Raw genomic sequence first — 14,807 nt, forward strand, 5'->3', positions numbered from 1 at the left:
TATGAGATTAATTGCCAGTTTCCAAAATCTGAATACATTTTAATGACCACTAAATCATCATGATTTTCACTTTCCACATGAAGTAGTTGAAGACCTGGAATGTAAATGTGTCTGTCTCTTAAGCACTTTGGGTCAGCTTCTATTGTTTTAAATGTGCTAGGCTATTTAAAAAATAGATGTGACAGTGAAATGGAGGTTATGTTAATTTATTTGATATATGGCAAAGTAAGTAAGTATTTGATTTGTGGAAGATTTGGCTCAGGTCTTAGTGTAAGAAATCTAATCCCTCAAAGTTACAGCACAGGATGTGATATCTGCCTCTAAAATAAGCCACGTCTTCCTCTCAGCCCAAGTTTGCCTCGACGTTTCAGTAATTCCCCACAGCTGGAGAACATTCTAGCCTACTTAATAGAGAGAGGCTTCATGTTTTTGGTCAAGGTTCTCATCAGTGCCATCTGTAGGAAAATACATACACAGCACCAACAAGTTATCGCTGACTGCACCTGAAGGCAGAGAGAAGAACTCAAAAACTGGATCATTTCCCCATTTGTTTCTGTTTATTGTCAGGTATAATAACTTGTACAATACAAAGAATGATTTGTAGAATCAAAGGGGCAATGCTATACTTGGAATAAATGGTCAGGCTGCAGAGTATCATAGCTGGGATAAGTGTGGTTACACTGGAAATGCATGTCATGAGACCGGGTGAATGGTAAGGAAGACTTAGGCTGATCCCTGATTGTATCACCTGTTTGTTAACCACCCTCATGGAGGTGCAGACACAGCCTGCTGCCGTGCCTGCCAAGCCATCGCTCATTATCTTTTGTAGCCAGCAACCGGGGAGACCTCTGCTAGAAACGTGTGGCCAATTATACAAGGGACTGAAATATGGAGTGACTGGAAATGTACAGCAGAGTAATAGACTCTTCAGGCTGCTTCAGGCCGAGTTCTCTTCCTCCCTCGGCACAGGCAGAGCCACAGCGGCCCTGCGTTACCATGAATCATTATAACGGCTGGGGACGCAATAATGGCAGTGGTGGGAGTAACTGTGGGTGAACGCTCAGTTCAACTGGCTCAAAAATCAGAGCTCCTTAAACACGTAGCAGTGCATCTGTGCACTGCCTGTTGATCTGATAACAGGAGCTAACCTTTGCAATGAGAAACCGATTCTGTATCATAACGTGGACATTTACAGTACTTTTCTCAAATCTGCAGCAAACCCATCTCCAAACCATGATCCAACTGCTTCACAGCGAAATGATAAATACATTAAACAATAAATAACCCAATAAATAAATGAATAAATACAGCAAGTTTCATAAACAGCTGAGATCAACTCACAAATGTGCATGGAGACTTTTTGCAGTATGGTACCATACAGCAGCTCACGTAAATCATTACCTCGTTGATCTTTGTAAAGGAGGTTCACACTCACACACACATACAAACGCGAACACACTCTCGCACAGGATTAGCATAACGAACGTAATGCGTTCATTAACCTCTGTTTGCAAAGGTCAGGGGGAAGGGGGAGGGCAGATTCACCCTGCTGGCACCTATCATTTCCATCAGGTTCCTTGACTCTCTCCTGATGAATCATGCTGAACATACCTCTTCAAACTATATGGAATATACAGTGCATAGTTTACAAAGCCAAACTTAAGAGAGTTTACATCTGTACAGACAAATCTATGCAATACAGTTTTCTTCTAAAAAAAGAAAAAAAAAAGTTATTTTTATTTCTTTTCCTGATTCATCCTCTGACTTCTCTTTTGTTCTCTTTTTGTTGATCTGTGTGCTTGGATGAACTGGAAGTCTTTGGGGTTGATGATTACATGATGAGAGAAAACGAAGTGATTCTCTGAAATGTACAGTAAGCTGTGTGATTTCGATGTGTCTGCCTTCTTTTCGTCTTCTACTCAGCCCCTCTTTTCAGGATATATTTGATATATATCTATATATACTTATATAACTGTTATTAACTGTTATTGAATGTATTTTTGGTAGCTGTGTGGAAGATGAGAAGGAAAGTGCTAACATACATTTGTTCTTTGGGCTCAGCCAATTCATTTTAGACACGTAAAAAAGAAAAAACCTTTCCTTGAATGTGTGAGAAGACATGAACAGTGACAGCCAATTTCATGGTAATGTGCTATATCAAAATACATTTTCCTCTCTTTGATCCAGGCTCTGTGTTAGAGACAGAATGGTCCATGGTGAAGGAGTTTGGATCCCGGGCTGTACAGCAGTGCGGCCCCTGCCGAGGACTTGCTAAGGATACGTAATGAATCTACCGGAGTGCAGCAGGTTTAACAGCACTTCTCCTACTTTTGTTCCTGTTTTTTTTTTTGTTCTCGTTCTGCTGGTCGCCATCAGAACCCCGGGCTGTCATAGCTGCTGCGGCTGTAATAACTGTGGTGGCTGCGGGAGCGGCTCCTGCTGCGACTCCAGCTCCGGCTCTGGCTGCGACTCCAGCTGTGGCTGCGGCTCCAGCTCTGGCTCCGGCTCCTGCTGTGGCTCCTGCTGTGACTTCTGCTGCGGCTGTAGCTGCTGTAGCTGCGGCTGTGGCTGCGGCTGGATCGTGACGGGCTGCTGTCGTAGCTGGAAGATGAAGGACTGGGCCGGTAGTATGGAATCGGCCGCTTCCGAGCGCTGGAGGAGGGGGAAAAATAAGGGTTTGAACAGTTAGTCCTATGTCCTAGTCCTATTTTCTATGGTTATACTGTTAAATCTGATGTTAAAGCAAGATTAAGGCAATCAGTGTTAGGTCACAGAATGGTGACGTGTAATCAGTACAGGATCTGAAAGAGAGCAGCTATGTGGGTTAAAAAAAAGCTCTTCAGCCTCACACACACACACACACACACACACACACACACACACACACACACACACACACACACACACACACACACACAAACGTATAGCAGAAAAATGCATGTGTTTAGTTGAAGTTCAAGCTTAGATTGCCTTGTTAATAGCCACCCTGGCCACCCTTACTTCCTGTAAGGTAATTAGCCGTTAGTTCCCTAAGAACCTCATCTTCTCAGTGGAGGCCAACACCCAGAAAATAAAAATCAAGAGTCAGTGGTGCAGGGAGAGATAAACGCTATCAAGGTATCCCTGCTGCTACGAGGTGCATTTCACGAGCAGCGCTGTAGATAACTCAACCCCAGCTTTTGTCTTCTACATTGGCTGTGGGAATCAACAGTGTGAGCAATAAGGTGTGTGAGGGAAAGAGGGGGGCTTCCACTCTAATAAACCTTGATAGCGCTTTAATCTCTGCATCCTTTGTGTTACAACAGTAGTGCAGAAATACAGCAGGGTGCGGCTCTAGAGCCGGAGTGAGTTTCAGGAATGAGATGAAGAAGCAGAGAAAGGACAGAGGAGGAAGCCCAGTTTACTCATGGGAGCTCTGATGAGTTGCTGCTCAGCCAAACTTCAGTCACGGTATCAGGGTCCTGCTGCACGGCAACTGTTACCGGGGTGACTAGCCGGCAGCAATTGGGTTCAGCAGTAGCCCGTTGTCCTGGTGTCGGGACCTTTAAGGACTGAAGTGAAAGATGACAAAGTACACACATTTTACCCATGGCTATTTACACTCGAATGAGAAGGTTGCAGAGGTAACACAGGGAGAGGCTGAAACACATTTCACCTGCAGGTGGGACTTTCTTCTTCCTCTGTTTGTCTGAATAATTAACTGCACCTAAAAGCATTTCTATTGGTAACAATGAAACGATCATATGAGAATAAATTAAGAAGTCTAAGAAGTAAGCAGGAAACAAATATGTGGATGAGTCTAATAAATGGTTTTAAAGAGACTCATTAAAATGGAATAGAACAACTGGAACAACTAAATTAACCAATGAAATCTTTTGCCAGTTCAGTTATTCTTCATTTTACATCCTCATTCTTACATCTTATGTTATATCTCGTATTGAAGCACTTTGGTCACAAATCATTCAATATTAAAATAAATAAGGGCAATAACTGAAAACATTTATCAATTTAAGTGACTAGCTCTACACTTTCAGGTCCTCAAATCTCATATTTACATACTTTCTGAGATATACACTTCTATCCATGTAATATCCATGTACCTGGGCTTCAAATAATGTCTACAGCACACAGAGTTAACTTATGTGTAGATGATTTGCACTAAGCAAACACTTGGATTTAAGAGAGAAACTGAATAAAGGACTTTTCGTGTATCATATTTACACTGCTCAAAAAAGGAAGACTTGATCATCACAGTATAACAGACAGTCAAACTTCAGCTGTCAACATGTCCAGTTAGAAAGTATACACCATGGTGAATCAATTTCACCTGCTTTGGTGTAAATAAAAGTGACAATAAGTAGACTGGAGGGGCACCAACAAGGCAATCCCCCCCCAAAAGGGGATAATTTTGCTATAGACCAATGCTCTTTCCTTATCCCCCCTGACTGGTTTTTCTATATTTATGCTTTTTGCTACTGTCCTTGTCACTACTGGTAGCATGAGACAGTACCTGCACCTCATGAAGGCTGCATAACTTTTTCAACTCCTCCAGGAAGGCATGATCGTACACTGTAAGAAATTAGTCCTAATATAAAAGTATATTACTGTGTATTTTACAGTTTTGTTCTGTTCTTCTAGAATATCATTAAATTTACATAAATAGACTGTGATTTCACATTTCAAATGTAAATTAACGTAAAATCACTGTAATGTAATAAAACACAATTTTCTTGTTTTTTAAATGTATTTGTCTGTACATATGCATATTTAGATTGTTAAAATACATTCACAAATGTATCATGATGTCACAAATATTTGTCCGTTATTTGAAAGATTGAACTGTTAAATTCAAATGTAATGCTATGGAAAAATATATAAAATGATTCTCATAAACTTTTTTAACATCAAATAATTATTACTATTATTGCTATTTAGGGTGATCGTGGCTCAAGAGTTAGCAGTTCGCCTTGCAATCAGAAGGTTGCCGCTTCGAGCCCCGGCTCGGACACTCTTGGTCGTTCTGTCCTTAGTCAAGGCACTTCACCTACCGCCTACTGGTGATGGCCAGAGGGGCCGATGGTGCGATCTGTCAGCCTGTCCCAGGGCATGCAATCCATTATTATTTAAACTAACTGTATATTTCTGTACATTTAAGTATTATTATTATTCATATTGCCACATTCATTGACCTTGATTATAGGTAATTTCATTGTTTAATCACATTAAAATGTTCCTAATTTAATGTTTAAACGCACTTGAAAAAGGCAAAATCCCATGTAAAATTAGGACAACAAACTGTATTGTCATTATTGAAAATAACCGTATTTTTATGATAAAGTTATTTTCTGTTATTTTATGGTATTATTTTGGCGCCCCAGCTGCCAGAATATTACTGTTTTTCTAGGATTTTTTTTTTAACAGTGTATGTGCAGTATCTCACAGTACAGTCTCAAGAGTGTGAAGGAGATAGAGGCTATTACAAGAGGAAAGCTGGACAAGCCTGTAGAGCCAGCAGCACGACCAATACAAAATCACCTTCAGCGGTCTACTCGTGTGCATGTTTCTGACAAAACTGTCAGAAACAGACTCTATGAGGGTGGCGTGAGGTCCTGATGTCCTTTAGTGGGACCTGTGCTCACTGTCCACCATCATGCAGCTCAACTAGATTTCACCTGTAAACAGCAGAACTGGCAGGTCCCCCCACTGCTGCCCCGTTCTCGTCACAGATACGAGCTGGTTCACACTGACTACATGTGGAAACATGAAACAGTCTGGAGTCTGTGGCAGATGTTATACATCTACAACATCATCCAGCATGACTAGTGTGGCAGTGGGTCAGTGATGGTCTGGGGATGCATATCTTTGGAGAGGTCACACAGACTTCCTTGTGTTGACCCTCTAAAGCCTGAACCATGAAATACTTGCCAGAAAATTAAAATTCAAGTGTTTATTGAACCTTCTAACAAATAACAAAAAATAAGATCATAATATATCATGATATAATTTATGTTTTTATTTGTGTCATTTTTGCTATATTGTGCAGTTTGTTTGCAGTAACACTGTGTGTATCTGATTGTGTGTGTCAGGTTTTTAAGGAAAAAAACTCATGTATCAAATATGATCCACTTGGCGTTACAGGGTTAACCCAGTGCACCCTGACTGCTTTTAGGTACGAGGATCAAATCCTCAGACGGTGTCAGACTTTATGCTGTTCCTGGAACTTGACTTTACACAAGCTCATTGATTCACGCTTGGGAGACACTATCCATGTCTCAGTGGGACCGTGGCCAGACATTGCCAACTGGTCTTTGCAGGTTTTCATTTGTTTTCATGAACTAGACATTAACATTACTACAGAGGCCTGATACACACTTGATAAACACTCAAACTGATATTTGGATGTTGGCAAGTCAAGCCAAGGTGGAATTTACTATAAAGCAAAACAGGCAATTTCACTTGCATTTCTGCTTTTGTGTACTCACAGTTTTAGTTGTAAGTCTACACAGAGCTGTATGTATCTGGTCCCAGGTATCACCAAAAGGCACATTTTTTGCAGTTTCACTTCAATCTTTCTACTGAAATGACTCAGAAACACCATATGATTTGTAGTTTTTATTGGTAACATGTTTGCTTTTAATTCATACAGTATTTCAATTCTCTAGAGCTATAGTTAGGCAATAATAAAATCTTATTTAGTGAGGGACAGTGCAGAAAATGAAAGTACAACACTTCTACAAATGGTATGTCATCTCTAAAGGAAATGAAACATGATGGCAGAGTAAAAACCCAAACATAAAGGACAGTGACCACTTTATGTCCCTCATAATGCCAGTAGAAAGCCTGAAATAGATGTTTAAAAGCAGGAGGTAACATTTTCTGTCTACTAGAGCTCCACCCTTATAATGACTGCATCCATTTATGCCTGTGGTTTTTCATTTTTATTCCACACAAAGGATTTAATGGCTCTTAATGGGTTTCTTAAAAATTACCAGTTGTGAGTTAAAACAGGAGCAAAATCCCTTCTCTTTATATCTTTTGCCTGCCTTTGTTGTAATTTGAAGCTATGAAAGAATGACCTTTGCCCCAGCATGAGTACCATCCTGCAAAATCATGGGACATGCTTTAAGTGTAATGCATTAAAGTGTCTCATATTTAAGAGCCACTCAGGCCTGTGAGAAAGAACAAGATACATGGCTGTATTATTCCGGGGCTCGGTCCTCGCAGGAAAGAGCTGAAACACACACACAATGTGGAGGAGAAGTGTGTTTAATCATGTGGCGTTACCTGGTGATCCTGCGAGCCTCCATGAAGCTGGGCGAATCTCTTCTTCTTTTGCGGATAGGTGAGTAGCTGCGTGAACGGCGGCGAGCTCGGCTGTCGGTGTCAGAGCGGTTGGCACTCTCCCTGTCCCTGGGTGACACACAAATTAGTCAGACCAACAATGTCATCGATCAATGGGAGCATATTATAAATCTACTATACATCAGACAGCGGCTCACCTGGAGGCATTCTGCCTGTTGTGTGGGGACTTGGCCTTGCTGGGTCCTCTGTCTCTGGAGGCAGAGGGCGAGGACGAACGTCCGCTGCTCCAGGAGCTGCTGCGCTGTCGGAGGTTTGCCTTGCTCCCGACTTTGTTGGCTGACGTGTGTGATTGGCGCCCTGGAGATGCTGATGTGCTCCGGTGGCGTGCCTGACCCCGACTGGATCGGTGGTGTCTCTTGGAAGAGTGGCCACCTTTTCCCCTGGGGGAATGGGAAGTATAATCCAGCAGATGTCAAACAGTTCTCTCTCATTTGCAAAGCCAAAGCGGTGAGGTCCAGCAGTGATAGGAGCCTGCAAGTGCACAATTGCAATGGAAGGCTTACTTTCTCTGGTGACGAGAGCTCCTCCCTCTGTGAGTATGGTTGTGCTGGGAGTGGGTCGAGTCACTGCTGTGAGCAGGGGAGTGGGAGGTCTTATTCTGACCTCTCTGGCCTCCTCTCCTCCCTGACGCCTTGCTCAGAGAGCTCCCTATAGCTGTGCCCCTGCCATCGACACTCCCAGCATCTTCTGCCGCACACATCTTTCCAATCTGGTTCCTGATGGGGGCGCTGTGTATCTTGTTCTCTCTCAGCAGAGATGACTGGATGCTTGCAGAGCTGGCAGTCAGCATGTGGAACTTCTGTAGAGAAATGATGACCAACAAAAGGAAAGAAAAGAAAAAAGAAAAAAAAGGAGAAAAATAGCATCAGAGAGTTTTCAAGTTGGTGATCGAGAGCTATGGTGTACTTGCCAAAAGAAGGTAAACATCTAAAAGAAAAAGATCTAGGTTTTCTCCATATGGCTTATAGATAGTCCTCTATGGTGCAGCACATGCAATACTTGGCATGCAAAACCATAATGAGTTGAAGAAATCATAATCGCAAAAACAAACAAAAAAAAAACTAGGAAGAGGGGGGAGAGAGGGTAGAAAAAAGAAACAAAACAAAACTGTGAACCAAATAAGTTTAAGAGCAGAGGCAGAAAGTACAGAGCTACAGATTTTGTAGAGTAGAAACAGAGGACTTCTTCAGTTTTTTCAGTAATGGTTAAAAAAAAGAAACAAAACAGAAAGAGAAGACAACTTGACAGAACATCACAGAAATGGAAGGAACAAAATAAAGATCACAATTATTGTATCAATCGAATCAGAAAACAAATCTTCTGCTACTCAATTTTCTCTTTCTGGATTTTTTTTTCCTGAAGACAATTGCTGAGATGTGAACAGCGACCCATTTTCTTTGTTTTTTTTAAATGGTTACTCGTGTTTAACTCCCTTCTGGTTAACATCCACTTACCAATAAAGTGGTATTCCCTCCTTTAGTAGGTAAGGTATGAAGAAAAGGGAAAAGTGGGGCAACATAAGTGCATCATTAGATTCACAAAATGCAAGAGAAAAAGACACAAAACCCTTCCCTGCCAGTGACTCATGAGACAATGCATGGAAATCAATAGAAAAGAACTGAAAAGCAAAGAGGAAAACCACAATGTGCAGGGAGTCCCTCACACAGAGAGTTAAATCCTCTGGGCCCAGTCACCTTCCTAAACATCACAGAGCAACTGGTCAGTGAGAGTTAAAGATAATTCCTTTACCTTTTTGCTCTCAGTGTGCTTTATATAATGAGACAGCTGTTTGACTGCCTGACATGTTTGCTAGTTCACTATCTCAGTGTTTGTGCTTGTGGGCTCTTTCATCTCTTTCATACAGGACACTTACAGTTCTCACACTAGCAGGATTTTGCTATTACATGTAGTTCCAGGTAGTTGTTGCTACATAAGAGAGTGCTGTATTATTAGGCTTAAAAAACACATTATACCCAAATCAGTGATTTTTTTAGAGTCAGCAATGACCTTGAAGCTAATGAAAATTGGCAAAGCTTTAAAGAGTAGAAAGCAGACAATATCATACACTTTTGTAAATCCCACAAAAAGACCAAAAACTATTTTTGGTTGGGTTTTTCTGCTCATAGTTGCTTTGCATCTGCAAGCCACTTTGCAAGCCATTTCTATCCCAGTTCCTCCTTTTTATGCTGTTTTTAAATCAGTGTTTAAATCAGCTGTTTGTCATTAATGGCTGTTCTGTCCCAGGGTTTCCCACCTCTGGCTTTCCTTGTAAAGCTTGTAGGGTGGGGGGTGTGGGGGTGTGTGGGGAGCAGAACAACGACATGCTGCCAAATATAAATGAGTGTATAAGGAAATAACACCTGACTTTAATGGTCCCGAATAAACTGCACTTAATTTATTCTAGCAGGGCAGCCAGTTCAGTTGCTTTCATTGGCATGAAAATGGGCCGAGCAGTTTACTTTGGAGAAAGCACACACATTCACATGCAGTGCATTTCAGAGGACCTAGTGCACCAAATGTGTGTTAATGCACGGTTAAAAATAGTTCCTATGACATGCAACATTTACTCTGGAAATTATAATGGCCAGAAAGGCTATTAGGAGAGCACTGTCCCCTATGCAGAGCCACTAGCACGGCTCTATAGATGGCAATAGCAGCTTCATTTACCACTTTGCTCAAGACAGAAAAATGTAAACTCTGAATTAGATATTTCCAGTTCCCAGACTCTCTGGCACACCATCAACCACCACCAACTAGTTTCAGTGTATTGTCATTAACTAGATTGTCATCGGATTTGGTTGATAACTTGATGACAGTGATAAAGCCTAAATAAATTAAAATGCAATCCAATACTTCAGTTTACAACATTGCCGTCAGCCTCAGGTGTACTTTGTGTTAAATTAGCAAACTAAGAGCTAAGTACTAAACATCAGCGTCATTACTGTGAGCATGTCTTCACTTCACTTTTGTGTCTAGCTTCAATGGCTTCTCTTCCCTTAACCTGGTTCTGTCAGGGGTCTCTTACTGTTAAAAGGGAGTTTTTCTTCCCTACAGTTACCAAGTGCTGCCCACAGGGGGATCATCTGATTGTTGGGGATTTCTTTTACCTTACAACATAAAGGACCTTAAGACAATTCTAATTGTGAACTAGCACCATATAAATAAAACTGATTTTTGTTGTAAAGTCTTACCAAATGAAACTGTTTGTGGAAATGGAACTATTGGGCCCCATTCATAAATTATTGCGCCTTCGGTAAGAATGTACAACAGACTGGGTACAGGAATTGTATTGACAGACAGCCTATGTTGTTTGCTTTGGTCTTTTCAGGGGATTTCATGATATAAAAACTAGAGTGCTGTCGTCCTTATCCTTTAAACAGTATGTAGAGAGAACCTGTATTTTAAGCATAGGACAAAAAATAGAACTAGCATTACAGTGGGAGTTTAGGGACTGAAATTTGTGATGCACAGTAATGCACTGCTCACTGTAAGCAGGCATAAAAAGAAGGTTAATCTCCAAAAGGCGCTTTGTCTGAAAGCAAATACAGCTGGGTCTTCTGCATGCATTATCCTGTTCTGTCTGAGCTGCTTCCAAATCTGAAGATACAACAAAAGCACCGTTCTCCACTAGAGAGGAGACAACTAAGCGTAATAATAAGAAAATACAACCACTTGTGCTTATGACAGTTATTGGAAACAGTCGAGGGAATCAATATGGTGAAAATCAAAAGACGGATGTACTAATTCACCGACAAACAGAGAGATGCTGGACAAACAGGAATGCATTCTACCAGAACAGAGAGAAAAGAAAAAAAATGGACAGAAATGGACCTGGAAGATAAAGCTGGATACTGGACTTCAGGATGAAATTAAGTAGGAAAGAGAAAAACCAGAGCGCTACATAATCCAATCTTTTAAGAGTCAAATCATAATTGATGAAGTCAAATTAATTTGGTTAAAGACCATTGGTAAACAACAGAAAGAGAGAAAGAGAAAGAGAAAGAGAAAGAGAGAGAGAGAGAGAAACATTGACGTCACTCAGGCTAGGGTGCTTGTCACATTCTCATCTGCATAAAGATCACGTGCGTAGGCAAAGCATTACCTACCTTCCATTTCAACCAGTGACACGTATGCAATATCAACAAAAAACAGGAAAGAAAGAAAAAAAGGAAAAAAAAAGAGGAGAAAGGAATGTTCTCCGCAGCGAAAATGGGAAAAAGACAATGACCTCTTTTAGTATCAGCGCTACATATTTAGTCCAGAGACTGAGAATAAATTAAACCAAAGAAAAAGAAAAAAAAGAAAAAAAAAGAAAAATAGAGGGGGGAAAGTAAAAATAAAAATCAGATGGAATTCAAAATCAAATTCAAATTCAAAACAAAGGATGAATCTATAAACTACATGATTTGCTCTGTCTTTTTCGCTTGTACAAATGCAGCCATATTTGTATCAAAACAGGGGAGGGAGGACAGAGGGGGACAGAGTTAATGTTAGTGGACATCCATGTAGAGTAGAATTGCTAAATGGAGATAGAGGAGGAGGAGAAGAAGGAGGAGGAATAGGAAAGGAGGGGGGGGGGTCATGCAGAGCTGGCCGATGTCAAAGATACGCGGGAACAAAAATGCCAGGACAATGAGAGTGAGATGTGACTCACACAGGACACAGATGATCGGGTAGGAAAGAGGGGGAGGGGCTTAAAAAGAGTGCTGGAGGGGAGCAGAGTCACTGCTAAGATGGACAAACTAAAGAGTCAGCACATCTGAAAGGGACCCCAGTCACATTTTGGCCTGGGTCTTCTCCAGCAGCAGCAGGAGCAGCAGCAGCAAATAAACTGTACTTTATTTTGGACGTCAAGCCCAGCTTTCTTCCAGGCATTCATTTGTGTTTGTTTATCACCATAAACACAGGTACAACAAGAGGGCGCCTTAAGGAGCTCTGTCTGGCTGCTGTTTAAACTGTTAGTGTGTACAGAGAGCTTTCAATCAAAATGGCTTGGGTCCCTTTAAAAAAAAAAAAATCATGTTAATTAAGGTGTGAGTTGTCCGAACTATTTTCCAAGTCCATGTAATCGTGTTTAAAGATATCCATTAATAATGCACAGGAAGAAATTAGCCCTTTTGGGACCGTTTCATCCACTGTGGAGGAGGCAGAAATGGATGCTTCCCATAGAAATGCCTAGGGTTGCTGCAGAATGGATCAGTTAATAGAAGCCTTACCTCTGAAAAACCCCCAGTATAGTTAGATAAATTATAAATAGTTTGTCTTTATTGTCATTTCTTGTTGTTTGATTAAATCTGATGAGCCAAGCTCAGATTGGCTCATTACTGCCCCCCTGTGGCATGATAGAATTAAACAAAGTCGCCTTTGTTGCTTTCTTTTTTCTTTATCTGCAACTTCTGCTGACTAGACTGCAAGCTGTATTAGTGTATTGCTCTCTTTTGGCATTTTGCATTTAGATTTTGTCATTTTTGAGGTATGATGCTATAAACTGACCTTGAGGAGACCCACACATTACACAGTTTTAGGGAACACATTGTGTTAATCCAATTTATCTAAACAAAATGGTGAGATCCTCACAAGTGGTTTTCAAAGGGTAGTTAGGTAAAAATCTGTTTGCAGTTAAACTTCTAATAAATACAATGTCATTATTCTATAAAGCAAATAAATAAATACAGATAAACTGCTTATTTGTATTGTGTCTTCTTTCTGTTTCCCTCCTCTGATCTGTAGCTGGTTGCAGCAGATGGCCCGCCCCTCCCTGAGTCTGGTTCTAATGGAGGTTTCTTCCTGTTAAAAGGGAGTTTTTCCTTCCCACTGTCGCCAAGTGCTTGCTCATAGTGGGTCATGCTCTGTATTATTGTAGGATCTTTACCTTACAATATAAAACACCTTGAGGTGACCGTTGCTGTGATTTGGTACTATATAAATAAAATAGCTGGAAATGAGCTAAAATGAAATAGAGTTGATTTGAATTTCCATTCCCACAAACAGTTAGGAAATGCTTATCTTGAAGAAAATTCCAATCAAAGAATAGCCACTGTTGTAGTGGGTGTTTTTCTCCAGTGGCAACAAGGAGCAGTAAAGAGCAAATAAAAGTAAAATTTATCTTGAATTAGAATGATTTTCAAACTGCATGCTGTGTTTTTCCAAAGAGAAGGCCTTGGACGGATGGACTGACTGGTTAGTTTGGCCCAACAGCAGCTTAACAGCACACAGCTGTTACTCTGAGCTTTCCTCTGGGACATCTGAGGGACTCCCTCCCACATAGTGAATAAGACTGCTTCAAACAGAGCTACAGGACGGCTACAGGAACACAAACTGAGATGATAGATAGTAAAACCAGAGCTGCTATGCAGAACATTTGCTTAATCGCACAACTGCTGCAGTAAAATCAGACTTCCGTTAGATCCAGGATCTGTCACTCATAACCATCCTCCTGTGCAATGTTCAACTTTGATATTTTTCAAATATTTGAGCTTTTGGTGGAGATTAAAAAGAGTGGTAGTTTATGTGCCATAAAGATGCTGCTTTAGAAAATGTGAGCCAATTACACACTCCTCTTTTACTATTTCCCAACAGAATGGCTCAAATGTACATGACCAACCAGAGCTTGCTTGGCATTGTCCAGATTAAGTATAAACAAAAAGGCAGGAACAGAAGAGATACTGCCTCTTAGGGGCATCATGCACATCGACATGGTGAAGTAAAGCAGCGGAGAGGAGCATCTCCTTAACCCCTGGTGGTTTGGCAGGAGCTGTTAGACGCCTGGAGGAGAAGAGGATCTATCACTGAGCAGAGCATGTGCTTGAGAAGAAAGACAATTGTATTGACAAAAAGAAACTATAACACATACCCAGTTAACCTACTTGGTCCAGTTCCAAAGCATTTGAGTGCTTTTTATATAAACGAGACAGAAAGATTTGGGCATTTATTCAGGGGTAAACACCACTTAAACTGATAAGGAAAACAAAGTAATGAATGAAATAAGCAGAGAGAGAAAGAGAGAAAAAGATCAGATGAGACCCCGTAGAGACACATGCAAGCTGAAGGAGGAAATAGAAGGTTTCAGTTCTCAGGAGTGAGTGTTTGCAGCCCATTTAAACTCATATTTATCAGAGCTTGCTGATTTCACAGGTGATCCTCTTTGTCTAAGTGGTGTGTTTTATTTAATTTTAGTGTAATCACTCATCGAACCACAGCTCTAATGACCCATTTACAGTATGGAGGAACAGGGATGCTTCCATAATAGCAGTAAGTAATATAAAGCTCATCAAAGGGTTTGTCTTTGTCTTCAGGTAATCAGGGGCTCACAAACATGGTAATGTTCAAAAATACCAAAACAAACAACGAGCAGCTTCAGCCTGAACAGACAGGGAGGACTACATTTATGATTTATACCATGTTATCCTCTGTCAGTCTACTGTGAGCTTGCAGTGGAGTTTTTC

General features: G+C 40.9%; 1 protein-coding gene across 1 annotated transcript in view; it reads right to left on the reverse strand.

The window, feature by feature from the left end:
- Nucleotides 1-548: 548 nt before the first annotated feature.
- Nucleotides 549-14,807, reverse strand: part of srrm3 (serine/arginine repetitive matrix 3) — a 43,016-nt gene continuing 28,757 nt past the window's right edge. The window contains exons 8-11 of the mRNA XM_039618058.1: nt 7,866-8,161; nt 7,500-7,742; nt 7,285-7,410; nt 549-2,652 (exon numbers count right to left, since the gene is read on the reverse strand). Of these exons, the coding sequence (XP_039473992.1) occupies nt 2,373-2,652; nt 7,285-7,410; nt 7,500-7,742; nt 7,866-8,161 (945 nt within the window). The 3' untranslated portion in view covers nt 549-2,372. The remainder of the gene's footprint in view (nt 2,653-7,284; nt 7,411-7,499; nt 7,743-7,865; nt 8,162-14,807) is intronic.

The sequence above is a fragment of the Oreochromis aureus genome, linkage group 10 (genome assembly GCF_013358895.1).
Source record: "Oreochromis aureus strain Israel breed Guangdong linkage group 10, ZZ_aureus, whole genome shotgun sequence".
Lineage (NCBI taxonomy): Eukaryota > Metazoa > Chordata > Actinopteri > Cichliformes > Cichlidae > Oreochromis > Oreochromis aureus.